At 42.9% G+C, this 15,834-nt stretch overlaps 1 protein-coding gene across 1 annotated transcript; it reads right to left on the bottom strand.

Annotated features, from left to right (window-relative positions):
* Positions 1–2,316: 2,316 nt before the first annotated feature.
* LOC136526524 (uncharacterized) lies at positions 2,317–14,564 on the bottom strand. Its single transcript, XM_066519165.1, has 4 exons — positions 13,272–14,564; positions 12,740–12,914; positions 2,896–3,107; positions 2,317–2,547 (listed from the first exon to the last, which is right to left on the bottom strand). Exons 1-4 carry the CDS (start codon positions 14,562–14,564, stop codon positions 2,317–2,319), a joined length of 1,911 nt encoding a protein of 636 aa, XP_066375262.1.
* Positions 14,565–15,834: the final 1,270 nt, after the last annotated feature.

Below are 15,834 nucleotides of genomic sequence, written 5' to 3'. Positions count from 1 at the left end.
GCCCACTCCGTCTCCGGCCGGCCATCCACTCGGCCTCCACGCGCCCCACTCGGTCTCCACGCGGCCATCCACCGCTGCGCACCCAATCCGCACTCACCCATCACCGCCACCACCACGCCGGCGCCATCGAGAGAGGTCATCACTGGTCGGGACATCGTCTCCCGTGGTCAGCCGAAGACACCACGGCAGGGAGGACCGGTATGATGCAAATGCATGTTTCAAATGTTTCAGACGTTTCATAAGTATGTTGCAATTGTTTCATCTTGTTGTTGTAAAGTAGATCGGGGATGCTACACATGTTGTAAGTGTTTCAGAAGCATGTTGCAAGCATTTGTTCAAAATATTTCACATGTTTCTATATGTATGTTGCAATCGTTCTGATCTGGATGTTTCATATGCTTCACATAAATGTTGCAATAATATGTTCCAAATGTTTTAGATGGTTTATCTTATGTTGCAGCAACTTGTTCCACGTTGCAAGTGATTTATTTGAGCGTTTTATGTTGTTTGGCCGGGGTCTCGCCCCTCGAGGGGGGGGGGGGGGGACGAGGGTGATGCGGTCGAGGGGGGGGGGGGGCTAGGGGCGTGCTCGCCACGCACGTGGGGCGGTGCGAAGGCAGACACTATGGGCCGTGAGGTGACCTGGGGGCGTGCGGCGCGTCGGAGGGCTAGCGGACTGGGCCGTTGGGGGCTGACGGACGGGGGTTCTACGTTTTGAGGGGGGAGGGGCGTGCTCATCAGCGCGTGGGACGCGGGTGAAGACGGACGCGCGCGACGCGCCGGACGTCCAGACGTTAGCCATTCTATGTTCAACCGGCATCAACTTTTGCCTTCATGCTTGCTTCAACTGATTTCCTATATAACTGTGCAAAAAAAAATACAATTTTAATTCTGACCAAAATCAAATTATTTTAAGTTTGACTAAATTTATAAAAGATAATAATACCAATGTGTGCCTCATTATGAACCCATGCGTCATGCCAGAAGGGCGTGCGCATGCCGCCTCCAATGGTGACCGCTTGACTTCCCAGTGTGACCCACAAAGATCGCCATCCAAGTTGCCGAGACATGTGTGCAGCCTAGCCCACGAAGCCCAGGCAGAGTCATCCGCAGCATGAAGGCGGTGAAGAAGCTTTAACAGCAGGGCTTTGCTATGATATCCCTTAATAATTGTGGTCCATCGATTTAGATGTTAATTAAGAGGATGTTTGGCATAGCTCTTTCTGAGGGACTCCTCTGCTTTTTAGTGAAAAACTACTCTTCCAAAAAAAACGTTTGGCAGAACTCCTCTGGAGGAGCCGGAGCCAGAGCCGGAGCCGGAGCCAAAGAGAAACTCTGCCGAACATGCCCTAACACATTACTTCCTAGGAGGTAATGATAGAAAAATAGAAAAAATAAGGAAAATATCTTAATATTAGATCTAGCTGAACTACATGATCTTACTTTCCTATTTGATGTAATGTGACATGCGGATATAAGATCTAAAATAGCTTTCTTCTCACGTGTTCATTTTTTTGGTAATATTTTTAATATAAAAAACTAACGTTTGACAACTTATTAATTGCTCTTAACATGAACATATCTTGAATGTTCCATTTATTTTTTCTTTTTTGTTTTGAGCCGCATGTTGCTGTTTTTCTTATAATTTCCCTAGTATATCTGGTACAGTAGTTGTCATCCCAAGTTGGATCGTAGTAGTGATAATATGATTAATAAGTGGCTGACAATATTTTACTTTTTTTATTAAAAGTGTAAGCTTTTCAAATGTACATACATACTGTCACGTGTCACATTTCTTGCTTGCAGGATGATTCGCAGGATGTAAAAAAGGAGAGCATCAGCTAGCTTGATAAGGAAAGAAGGGCGCCACTTTGCTAGCAGGCATTTTGTTTCTTGATTATTTTATTGTATAATTATTTTTTTCTATTCTCAAAATGAAGGGTTTTGATTTGCTCAAACTCTTACCTCCTAAGTCCTAATAAGTGGTAATAGTTGTACCATAGCGAGGCCCTTAACAGCAAGCATACATTTACCAGGCTTAGATCCTTGATTCCAAGTTCACTTTGATCCTTCAACCAGCAAACCTTCTCCCAGGTGACCGGACTTTGAGCGCCAGACATCGTGCCGTCCCCGTTCCAGAGAAAAGAAGAATCCAAAACAGCGTTGACCAGCACCGCACGGGCATTGCGTCGAGTAGCCCCGCTTGCCATCCAGCAAGGTATCGATCGGCCTTGGCCAGAGTGGGCGAGAAGGCGGTCACCGACAGCTTGTTTACTGAAAGTGGGAATGCTGCTTGTCTGCAGCCCAGTGTGTTGATCATTGAGATGCAGTGGCTTCGACCATGTGGATTGGAACTGCCGTGCTCTTTGAGTAGTTGATTCGCAAGCCAGTGGCCGCTGCAAATCTGTCAAGGATGATCTTCAAGTTCAGAATGTCTTGGAACTCACCTCGAATGACGACTAGAGTGTCGTCCTCGTAGTGGAGAACAGGGCATGGGGCGTCATCAACAAGAGGGTGCCTAACCAAGTCGCGGCTACTCTTGATCAACTGTTGTAAGACGTTTACCATAATGAGGAACATATACAGTGACAGTGGGTCACCCTACCTAGCCCACGCTTGCAAGAGAATTATGGTGTTGTTCGCTTATCTTATAATCCGTACTTTTCGGCTTGTTTTTTCAGTCAGAACAGTGTTTTTCTCTCACAACAAATCAGTCAGAACAGTGTTTCGGCTTGTTTTTTCAGCGAAGCGAACGGGGCCTATGGACCTGGGCATCCATTAACTAGAATCTAGAACAGCTGAGTGCGACGACCGAAGGAGTTGTAGGATCCACTGTCTCCACAACTAGTCAAATCCTCTGGCTTCTAGAATCTTTAGTAGACCGTCCCAATTCACCGTGTCGAAGGCTTTAGCAAAGTCCAGCTTAATGGTGAGCGACGGTCTTTTACGCTTGTGGTAGTGTTGTGTGAGTTCCACTTCCACCGCGTGAAGAAAGCTCTCCGCAATAGACCTTCCCTGGAGGAAGCCTGTTTGAGGCTGTCGAGCTTGGCAATCATCTTCTGCAGCTGGAGTGTCAACACCTTTGCTATAATCTTTATTGAGGAGTTCTGGAGACAGATTGGGCGGAACACATCCACCACAACCGCACCTGCGTTCTTAGGGATTAGAACCATATACGACCAGTTGATCCTTGTTAGATCAACATGTTAGATTGATCTCCACCAATTGGCCCGATCCACGTCCTGATCGGAGGCGCCCAACTGTTCCATGGTTGGTGGGCCCCCGTCGCACAGCACCACAAAAAGAGAGGTGGGGGCCGGGGCACAAGACACGAGAATCACCTGAGCCGCTAGACGCCCCACCTACAGTCCCTAAACCCTAAGCCGATCTAGTGAGGGGGCGTTGCCAGCGACGGAAAGACCGCCACCAGCCACCGCCGCCTCTGCACCGCCGCCACTACGTCTGCGACTTCACCGCTGGACCTCACCATGTCACCGACAAGGACGCCACGACAAGCTCGTCTTTTACGAAGGCGGTCGATGGTTTACACCTCAGTAACCTCTCTCTCTCTCTCACTCTATCTGTAAATCTCGTACTAGTTTATGTTCTAGGACTTGCTATTTATCGCAAATATCAGTATACATGCTAGATCTATGGCTAGATGATCCTGTCAAATACATCAATGGTATCAGTCGCCTAACTAGGTGTAGATCTAGTCTTCGGGGGTAGAAATCACGAAGAAAACAGAAGGAGGGGACTCGATTCGAATCAGATTGAAACCCCACCCGACTCGACCCAAACCCTAACCCTAGATCGGACTTGCTCCGGGAAGAAGAGAAAAGAAGATCCAAACAGAGAGAAGAAGAAGGGAAAAGGGGAAGGGCTAGGGAGGCGGCTTACCTCACCGGCCTCCACTCACCAAAGCACTCTGGGAAGGACCTCCACGCCTCTGCACCATAGCCGTGCTAGCGCACCGCCGCTAGGCCGCTCGACGGCGGCACGCTCACCCACAGGGGAGCGCGCGCCGGCGAGGGGGCCGACGATGGTGCCACCATCTCTCTGCCATCTCCGGTGGCTCTCTGCGCTCACTCGCTCGGTGGCTGCCGCTGAGAGAGAGAATGGAAGAGAGAGGAGTGAGCTAGGGTTCGGGGGAGCATCGCCGTCGCTAGGTTTTTGATCCGGCGAGATCAACGCGCTGTCGTCGATCTCCATCCAACGACTTAGAGCAATCGGACTGGATTGAGCCTAGGCGGGCGCGCACAGAGGGCCACTTTGTCAGCGCAGGCCCAGGTTGCGGCCTGGGCGCGGGGAGCAGGCGCCCGCGCGTTGTGTTGGGCCGCGAGCGCGGGCGGCATTTCGCCGCTGGGCCGAGCACCGTTTCAACGGGCTAGGCCAAATGAACAATAGAAATTAAGTTATTGTTTTATTCATTTTCAGAAGCAAATTTTGATGATTTTTTGTCCAGTTTCAATCTCTGTCAAAATTTAAACCAACGGGATAATTTTTGTAGAGAGTAGATTAGTACAGTAAATTGCTTATGAAAAGTAGATAAATATTTTTTTCATGTTTCCGCTGCAATGTTAAAGTTTATTATCTTCTAATTAAATTCGAACCAACGGGAGAATTTAATTTGAAGAGCAGTTGAATTTTATTCAGTAAATTATAATATTGTTATTTTTCTGACCAACATTGATAATAGCAATATTATAATGATTAGTCATAAGTTTTTCCATGCATTAATTCTATTTCTGCCCAACGGTGATGTAGAATTAGTGTATAAGAATGTTGTATGTTTTAATTTTGACTAACATTAAATTAAAGCATACAATTATGATGTCATATTTTCTCACTACCTCTGACGGTGTTTTTCAGTACTCAACCCAATGGCTTTTATCTCGCACATGCCGCCTCTTGAAGGGGGCAACTATAGGGTATGGCGAGAGAAGTATGAACTAGCACTTGCGCTGTCTGAAAATGACCTAATGCTTACCTCCCCGTGTCCTACTGAGCCAGTGGACCTAGTGAGGGAAGAAAATGAGTCTGATGCTGATTTCACTTCTCGGCAGCGAGATCATGCAGAAGTGCGGATGAAATATGATCTCGAACGCAAGAAATGGGACATTTTAAACCGCAAGTGCTTGATGGTGGCTTAGTCCATAATTTTAGATGTTATAAGGGGGTTTATCCCAGATTGTGATACCGCCACAGAGTATCTTAAGAAAGTGGAGAGTCAGTTCACTAGCTCTTCAAAGGCTTATACCAGTACTTTGATCAAGAAATTATTCAATGAGAAATACACTGGTGGCGGTATTAGAGAGCACATACTGAAGATGAGCAACATGGCTTCGAAGCTGAAGCCAATAGATTTGGGGATCAAGGATGAGTTCCTGATTCATTTGGTTTTTGCTTCCTTACCTATGGAATACGCATTTTTTGTTGTTAATTACAACATGCAGCCCGACAAATAGGATATAGAGAAGCTCATTGCAATGTGTGTTCAAGAAGAGGAGAGGCTAAAAAGCTCACAGGGTGACTCTGCTAACCTTGTGAAGGACAACAAGAAGAATAACTTCAATAAGAATGTCAAACCTAAAAAAACCTCTCAGAATGACCACCATCAGAATAACAACAATGCTCAAGTTGAGAAAGATCAGTGTAAATAGTGTAAGAAGCATGGACATTACCAGAGGGACTGTCTAGATTTCCTGAAGCGCCTTCTGAAGAGAGGTGAGGATTTCATTATATTTACAGATGAATCATTGTATTTAAGTTATGCAAAATCTACTTGGTGGATTGATTCAGGTACAACTGTTCATATTACAAATTCATTACAGGAATTCTGTACGAGGAGAACCCTGCAAAGAGGAGAGAGAAGAATTAAAGTTGCAAATGGAGTTGAAGCTGAAGTTGAAGCCATTGGAGATCTTTCTCTAGAATTAGATGATGGTTTTAGACTTCAACTTTCAGATATTCTTTATGTACCCTCTTTGCGTAGAAACTTGATAAGTGTTTCAAGATTAGATGATAATGGATATGATTGCCATTTTGGTAATGGAAAATGTCAGATTGTGATTAATAATAAGTGTGTTGGTCTTGCCTTCCGACAAGACAAGCTTTATTTATTATCACTTTCTAAGAATGTGAATAATGTGAACACTGAGAATGAGAATGCTTCATCGTCTATGAATGCAACAAATAAGCAGAAGAGAGTGCATGATGTATCTTCGAAATTATGGCACTGTCATTTAGGCCATATTTTGAGGGGGAGAACAGACCGATTGATTAAGAACTCAATTCTTCCGCCTTTAGAATTTTTAGATTTAGAGTAATGCATTAATTGCATAAAAGGAAAGTACGTTAAGAAAATATAGAAAGATGTCAAATAAAGCACAAGAATTTTAGAAATAGTTCACACAGACATCTGTGGTCTTTTTCCTGTGAAAAGTGTGGATGGTTATGATTTATTTATAACATTCATAGATGATTATTCTCATTTTAACTATATTTATCTAATTAAGAAAAGATCGAAAGCGTTGGATAAAATTAAGATATTTAAGGCTAAAGTAGAAAACCAGCACAACTAAAGATTAAGGTGGTAAGGTCTGACCATGGGGGAGAGTACTACGGTCGATACGCCCCATATGGCCAAGTTCCTAGACCCTTTGCAAGGTTCTTACAGGAAAATGGTATAGTAGCCCAGTATTCAACACCGGGCGAGCCTCAGCAGAATGGAGTAGCTGAAAGACGCAACCGTACCTTAATGGATATAGTGAGAAGCATGATAAGTTACTCTACCCTACCAATAAGTTTATGGATAGAGGCGTTAAAAATCGCCATTTATATTCTTAATCGAGTGCCAAGCAAGTCGGTGCCCAAAACACCGTATGAGTTGTGGACAGGAAAAGAACCCTCACTTAACTATTTACATGTGTGGGGTTATCCAGCTAAGGCAAAAGTTTTTAACCCAAACATAGGGAAGCTAGACTCCAAGACAGTCAGTTACCATTTCATTGGCTATCTAGAAAAGACAAAAGGTTATCGCTTCTATTGTCCTGGCAGACAAACAAAGTTTGTAGAAATAAGACATGCTGTCTTCTTGGAGGATGATATGATCAGGAGAAGCATGATAGCGCGAGAAATTAGTTTTGAAGAGAAGCGACGTGCCCACTCCTATAGTTTAGGAGCTATTCTTCACGCTACCTGTTGTTGTTGTACCAACAGTGCAAGACACTGTAGTAACAACATATGTTGTTAGTTCTCCTGTAGCAACAATAAATGAACATGAGGAACCTGTCCTTCAGGATCCCCTAGAACCTGTTGTCACACATGAGGGAGAGCAACAACATCCTCATATAGAACAAACGTCATCTAACGAGGCTCCTAGAAGGTTTCAAAGAGTCAGGAGATCAGCCATTCCTAATGACTACGAAGTTTATGAATGTGAGGAATTTCAAATGGAGGGTGATCCCACCTTATTTGAAGAAGCCATGAGAAGCGCTCACTCATCCAAGTGGCTTGAAGCCATGGAAGATGAAATGAAATCAATGAAAACCAACAATATTTGGGACTTAGAAACCATTCCTAAAGGAGCCAAGACAGTAGGCAGTAAATGGGTCTACAAAACCAAACATGACTCCAAAGGTAATATAGAAAGATTCAAAGCGCGACTTGTGGTGAAAGGCTTCACGCAAAGAGAAGGTATAGATTATAATGAGGCATTTTCTCCAGTCTCATGTAAGGATTCTTTTAGAAGCATAATGGCGCTTGTAGCACATTACGATTTAGAATTACATCAGATAGATGTAAAGACGGCGTCCCTAAACGGGGATCTAGAGGAAAATGTTTACATGGCACAACCAAAAGATTTTGTTGTGAAAGAAAAAGAACGTATGGGATGCCGTCGTAAGAAATCCATTTACGGATTAAAACAAGCTTCAAGACAGTGGTATTTGAAGTTTGATAGTACAATAAGAAAGTTTGGGTTTCAAGAAAATGTAGAGGATAATTGCGTTTATGCAAAGTTCAAGAATGGGAAATACATTTTCCTAGTCTGGTATGTGGATGACATCTTGGTCGCTAGCAGTGATGTTAATCTTCTACTAGAAAAAAAGAAGTTCTTGTCCTCGAAGTTTGATATGAAGGATCTCGATGAAGCTTCGTTCATCCTAGGAATATAGATTCATCGAGATAGAGAAAAGGGGGTTTTAGGATTATCACAAAAGACATACTTAGAAAAAGTTCTAAAGGAATATAGTATGCAAAATTATAAGTCTTCATCTGCTTCCATAGTCAAGGGCGATAGATATAGAGAATTTCAATGTCCCAGGAACCAATATGAGATCGATCAAATGAAAGCGATTCCATATAGTTCACCTGTCGGAAGTTTACAGTATGCTCGAGTGTGTACTCACCCTGACTTAGCATTTGTTACCGGGTTACTTGGCAGATATCGGAAAAATCCAGGAATAGAACACTGGAAATTAGTAGAAAAAGTTTTGCGTTACCTGCAAGGTACGAAGGATCTCATGCTAACGTACAGAAGATCTTATTTCCTGCATATAGAGGGGTATACATATTCTGATTATACGAGAGATGACAGAAAGTCCACGTCAGGATACATATTCACTCTCGCACGAGGAGCTATATCATGGAAAAGCTCAGAGCAAATCGTCACTACATCGTTCACAATGTATACCGAGTTTATAGCATGTTATGAGGCCATAGGACAAGTGAATTGGCTAAAGAAATTCATGCCCGGGTTAAAAGTGATAGACGACATACATAAGCCACTCAAGTTATACTGCAATAATAATCCAGCAGTATATTATGCTCACAACAATAAGTCAAGTGGTGCTGCCAAACACATTGACATAAAGTATTATGTTGTGAAAGATAAAGTCTCAAATCATATAATTAGTCTTGAGCATATAAGAATAGAAAAGATGCTCACGGGTCTGCTTACAAAAGGCTTACCACCCAACATATTCAAAGAACACTTAGCCGACATGGGTTTAAGGGAAAGTCTATGATTCCTAGATAATAAGGGCCTAGTTGAGAATCTGTTTCAAAACATAGAGGTGCATTGTAGCTGTTTAATCTAATGGCAATTGACCGTGACGATGAGACACGCTTTATGCACTGATCTGTGATGGAATAGGAACAAGATAAAGTAAGTAAGTTAAGTTTAAATCATAAGGTAAGATCAAGGCGGCCAATTGGGCCCTTGGATTCGAGCCCTGATCAGGGGTGCCCAACCGCTTTATTGTTGGTGAGCCCTCGTCGCACAGCGCCATAAAAAGGGAGGTGGGGCCGGGGCACAAGACACTAGAATCATTTGAGCCGCCAGACGCCCCACCTACAGTCCCTAAACTGATATGAACCCGCTAGGGTTTGTTTCCGATCTTTCGATGAGAGGTGTGGGATAACTCGATTGATGGGTGGAGATGATGTTCACGGCCTGACTACAGCATTCCAAGCTGTGCCTTAGCAACCGATACACCACCTCCAATGGCTATCGCGATCTTGTGGAGCACGTCACCCGACCACTAGGGCACTCGTCCTGTAAGCAATCGAAGAACTAACAAGAACAAGTATAGCAAGTACTGAATTACTAGATGTAGATGAAAGTTTCAAACTCAATCTCAATTAAGGTGGGGTTCCGAAGACAAGAAGACGGGCGGCTGATCCAGCACGCGCGCTTACAAGCAAGTAGCGAGAGCTAAACTTGATCTAAACAAAACCCGCCTATTCTTGGTGGCGGCTAAGGAGTATATGAAGGTGGAAGGATGACCAGGGGGGTGTTGGGGTTGTTCTCCAACCCTAGGACGCGTCCATAATGGACCCAACTTGATACACGGCCCATTGGACCAAACTAAGGTGACGCAGCACCTTTGGACAGACAAGCTCTCAGTAGTAATTCAGTCATTGCGGCCACCTCAAAATAGATATGGACTTGATTCTAGATCCATATGAAAATAGACTTCATAAGGATTCCATGAAGTACTTGAACGCCCCAATCCGAGTCCGTATGCGACCGTGGTGACCATCACAAGTTGGAGCTGTCCTGGAGTCCTAATTCAGCCTCCGCGAATCCTTGTCCCTTTCGGTCCTCTCCCTGGTTCCTAACCAAAACAAGAGTGCACGCGTCTCCATGGTCTAAATATGATGGACAGGAACTCAAGAGTAAACTTACTTGATGATTCATGTAACGAGCACGGGCGCGAGTAATAGGACTAGAAACTGGTACTCGTGTCGGCGTGGATGTATCATTGGTGTTGATGTCCTCATCATCCTCCCCTTCTTGCATTTGAGGCGTCCTCGACTCAAACTCATCTTCTTCTCCCAAATATGGCTTCAAATCTGCAATGTTAAATGTGGGACTAACCCCAAATTCTGCAGGCAGATCGAGTTTATATGCATTATCATTAATTTTCTCTAACACTTTAAATGGTCCATCAGCCCTAGGCATCAATTTAGACTTTCTGAAATCAGGAAACCTATCCTTTCTCAAGTGCAACCAAACTAAATCTCTAGGTTCAAATATTAGTTCCTTTCTACCTTTATCACCAGCAATCTTATATTTAGCATTCATACGCTCTATGTTTTCTTTAGTTGTTTCATGCAGTTTTAACATCAATTCAGCACGCTTAGTAGTATCAAAATTTAGTTTTTCAGAAGAAGGCAAAGGCATCAAATCAATAGGAGCATGAGGCAAGAAACCATAGACAATCTGGAATGGGCACATCTTTGTAGTAGAATGCAGTGAACGATTATAAGCAAATTCAATATGAGGCAAACAATCTTCCCACATCTTAATGTTCTTCTTTAAAATAGCCCTTAACATAGTAGACAAAGTCCTATTGACAACTTCAGTTTGACCATCGGTTTGGGGATGACATGTAGTAGAAAACAAAAGCTTAGTCCCTAGTTTTCCCCATAAAGTCTTCCAAAAATGACTAAGAAATTTAGCATCACGATCAGAAACAATTGTGTTGGGCACACCATGCAAACGAACAATTTCTCGAAAGAACAAATCAGCAATATGAGTAGCATCATCCGTTTTATGACAGGGTATGAAATGTGCCATCTTAGAAAATCTATCAACAACCACAAACACACTATCACATCCCTTCCTAGTTCCTTGGCAAACCCAACACAAAATCCATAGAAATATCTTCCCAAGGGGCACTAGGAATAGGTAGAGGCAAATACAAACCGTGTGGATTTAACCGTGACTTAGCCTTTTAACATGTCGTGCAACGAGCAACAAACCTCTCCACATCTCTTCTCATCTTTGGCCAAAAGAAATGACCAGCAAGTATGTCCTCCATTTTCTTAGCTCCAAAATGCCCCATGAAGCCACCTCCATGCGCTTCCTGCAGCAACAACAAACGAACGGAGCTAGCTAGAATGCATAGCTTGTTAGCTCTAAACACAAACCCATCACTAAAGATGAAGTTTGTTCCAACCTTTCCCATCTTTACAATGCTAGCAACACATCTTTAAAATCAGCATCATTAACGTATTGGTCCTTAATTGTTTCTAATCCAAAGATTTTGTAATCAAGTTGATTCAGCAAGGTATATCTCCTAGACAAAGCATCAGCAATAATATTCTCTTTCCCTTTCTTGTGCTTAATAACATAAGGAAAAGATTCAATAAATTCAACCCACTTAGCATGTCTACGGTTCAATTTCCCTTGACTACGAATATGCTTCAAAGACTCATGATCAGAATGAATAATAAACTCTTTGGGCCACAAGTAATGCTGCCATGTTTCTAATGTGCGAACAAGAGCATACAATTCCTTATCATATGTAGAATAATTTAGAACAGGCCCGCTCAATTTTTCACTAAAATACGCAACAGGTTTGCCTTCTTGTAACAAAACACCACCCAGTCCAATTCCGCTAGCATCACATTCAAGCTCAAAAGTCTTATTAAAATCAGGAAGTTGGAGGAGAGGTGCATGTGTCAACTTATCTTTTAGCATATTGAAGGAGTTCTCTTGTACTTTGCCCCAACTAAAAGGCACTCCCTTCTTTGTAAGGCTCATTCAAAGGTGCAGCAATGGTACTGAAGTCCTTCACAAATCGGCGATAGAAACCAATAAGTCCTAGGAAACTCCGCACTTGTGTGATAGTCTTTGGTACAGGCCATCCCTGTATAGCTTCTACCTTGGCTTGATCAACCTCAATTCCCTGTGGAGTCACAACATAGCCAAGAAAAGACACTCGATTGGTGCAAAAGGTGCACTTCTCAAGGTTGCCAAATAAACATGCATCTTGTAAAGCATTAAAAACAGCATATAAGTGATCAAGATGTTCATCCATAGATTTGCTGTAAATCAATATATCATCAAAGTAGACTACAACAAATTTTCCAATGAAAGCACGCAAAACCTCGTTCATTAACCTCATGAAGGTACTAGGTGCATTAGTTAACCCAAAAGGCATGACTAACCACTCATATAAACCAAATTTAGTTTTGAAAGCAGTTTTCCATTCATCTCCCAATTTCATATGAATCTGGTGGTACCCACTTCGCAAATCAACTTTGGAAAACACATTAGCACCACTCAGTTTATCAAGCATATCATCCAATCGTGGAATAGGGTGTCGATATCGAATGGTGATATTATTAATAGCTCTACAATCAACACACATACGCCATGTTCCATCTTTCTTAGGCACTAAAATGACAGGAACAGCACAAGGACTAAGGGACTCACACACATAACCTTTGTCGAGTAGTTCTTGCACTTGTTGTTGAATTTCCTTCGTTTCTTCTGGATTAGTCCTGTATGGAGCACGGTTTGGCAAAGATGCACCAGGAATAAGATCAATTTGGTGCTCAATCCCTCGTATTGGTGGCAGCCCTGCTGGTATCTTACTTGGAAAAACATCCGAAAACTCCTGCAAAATATTAGCAACAGCAGGGGGCAAAGAATGCTGCATATCATGAACTGAAATCAAAGCACCCTTGCATACCAAAGCATAGGCAACAGAAGTGGAAGCAACCAATTCATTAATATCAGATTTAGTAGTAAGCAAGCAATGTCCTTTCAATCTTATCTCATCTTTGTTACTACTAACATATTTGACATTTTTATCGATCTCAGACTTAGTTTTCTTAGCTTTAGCAACATCATCACGCATAATGGCTTCAGGAGACATAGGGAGCAAAACAATTTTCTTATCATGGTGTATGAGATAATACATATTTGATCTACCATGATGCATACAATCTGTATCAAATTGCCATGGTCTACCTAGCAGAATATGACAAGCTTCCATAGGCACAACATCACAGTCAACAACATCATGATATGATCCAATAGCAAAATGAATTCGTACCAATCTCGTTACCTTAACCTTACCACTATTGTTGAGCCATCGAATGTGATATGGATGTGGGTGCGGTTTGGTTGTAAGTGCAAGCTTCTCTACCATATCGCTGCTAGCCAAGTTGTTGCAGCTACCTCCATCAATTATCAAATGGCACGAACGCTCTTTAATGACACACTTTGTTTGAAACAGTGTATGCCGCTGATTTTGCTCTGCCTTCTCCATTTGTGCGCTAAGCACACGCTGCACAATGAGGCTCTCATATTGATCTGCATCCTCTGCTCCAATATGCTCTTCTGGTTGTTCCTCACTTCCAACATGGTCAGCAGCAAGCAAAGCAAGTGTATCTTCATCAAAATCACTAGCAGAGGAGTACTCACCATCATCTTTGACGACCATAACACGCTTGCTTGGACAGTCACGCATCACATGTCCATATCCCTTGCACCAGTGACACTGAACGTCTCTGGTTCTACCTGTAGATGCCATGGATGAAGCACTCGCAGCAGGCTTCTGGGTCGTCTTCGCCACTGAATTTGCGGAAGTAGCATGAGGTTTGTCACTGGATGTTGGCATAGGAGCACGTGTGGTTGGAGTAGTAGTCGTGTGGGGCTGCCATGAATTAGTTTTCCCTGTAGAAATATTATTCTTAGCACTGGCACATCGCCCCTGCACTTCCCTTTCAGCTTTACAAGCAAGATGAAACAAATGGGTTACGTTAGTGTATTCTTTATAATCAAGGATGTCTCGGATTTCACGATTTAACCCACCCAAAAATCTTGCCATAGCAGGTTCCTCATCCTCATCTAAATTACAACACAACATACCCATTTGCAATTCTTGATAATATTCTTCTATACTTTTAGCACCCTGTCTCAGTTGTTGCAATTTATTTAACAAATCACGTGCATAGTAAGAAGGAACAAATCTAGCCCTCATGATTCGTTTCAAAGCATTCCAAGTTCGTGGTATGTTATTAGGATTTTTCTTGCCATACTCTATCCACCAAACAGTAGCAAAATCAGTAAACTCACTAGTAGCAGCCCTAACACGTGTATTCTCAGGAAATTCATGACATGCAAACTTTTGATCAACAGCAATTTCCCAAGTAATGTATGCATCAGGATCACATTTACCATCAAAAGGAGGTATCTTAAATTTTATCTTACTGAAAGCATCATTATTATTGGGTACCTCACGTCGGCGGTGACCACCCATACCTCTACGATTATGGCGTAGGCGACGCCGGTCACGAGTGTCATGAGCATCATGTTCAGTATCAGCAGTATAATCATCATCATAATTATCTTCGAATCACTCTTCATCCTTGTTGTCTTCATTATGCTGCTCTTTGTCTTTCGTGTGGAAGTCATCAAAACGCTTCAGAAGAGCAGCAAGGCTTCTGTCCATACGAGCAACAGATGCCTCCAATCCTGTAAGCTTGGTGGTGGAGGCAAGTTGGGTGGCCTCCAGTTGCCCAGTCTTGTCATTGGTCACCTGTAAATCTTGATCAAGTCCTTCTGTATGCTGCTGCACTTGCCTTGTAAAATGTTGAATGATGCCCTTGGTGCGAGGAGATTGTGGCCTCTTGTTAACATCCTCTGATCCTGACATGGTTTAAAAGACAAGGGCAACAAGAAAAACAGGTGAAGAAATAAAAGCCCTACAGCTATTAGGATGTAGCTACTGCAAGGCGCTCACTCTCAACCTGTTACAAAAGCTCTTACCAATTCTTACCTTGCTCAACAGGAGAGAATGGCAACCAACAAGTCTGCAACCGTGGAATGAAGTGTATCGGTGCCGCAACAACAACACCTGTCAAGCTGTAGTCGAAATATATGGAGCTATAGGTGGGCTGAAGCAAGGAAGTACTAGCACCACGTTAGTCACAAAAACAAGCTGAATAATCGTTCAACGGTGGTACTGTGCTGGTCCTAGCCTAGACCGTGCTAGAGACACGAGCCTGGGCACAAAGGAGGTCACAACACACCACCGAAAACAATGGAGAAGCACAACGAACAGCCCCTTTTTTTTTTTCTTTTTTTCCCTATTTTTTCCTGTTTTTTTCTTTTTTTTTCTTTTTTTTTCTTTTTTCTGGGGATCCTCAAAACTGATTATATAAACAAAAAGACTTCACAGGAGTCACACACCACACAAACTTTTTTTTTCGAAGGACAGGGGTATTCCGGTAAAAAAACTAAACCAAAACGTATATGCAGGTCATGGAGAGTTGGAGTATAAGTAGAACTACTGCTGCACAAAGATGTACTCAGATTCGGTCTCACAACAGCAACCAGGCCGCTGTTAATTCGAACTAAAAACCGATTCCAACTCGAACTCAACACCACGTGGGATTCGGTCTCAAACTCAGATTCCTACTCGGTCTTGAACACAAGGATGTATTCGGATTCAGCCAACAGAAGGTTTATATGTTAGCACACGGCTGTGACTAGAACGTAACAAGAACTCGAAACTCTAAAGGACAAAA

The sequence above is a fragment of the Miscanthus floridulus genome, chromosome 19, assembly GCF_019320115.1.
Source record: "Miscanthus floridulus cultivar M001 chromosome 19, ASM1932011v1, whole genome shotgun sequence".
In the NCBI taxonomy this organism is placed as follows: Eukaryota; Viridiplantae; Streptophyta; class Magnoliopsida; order Poales; family Poaceae; genus Miscanthus; species Miscanthus floridulus.
The sequence above is the reverse complement of the archived record's forward strand: the minus strand, read 5'-3'. Positions and strand labels throughout refer to the sequence as shown.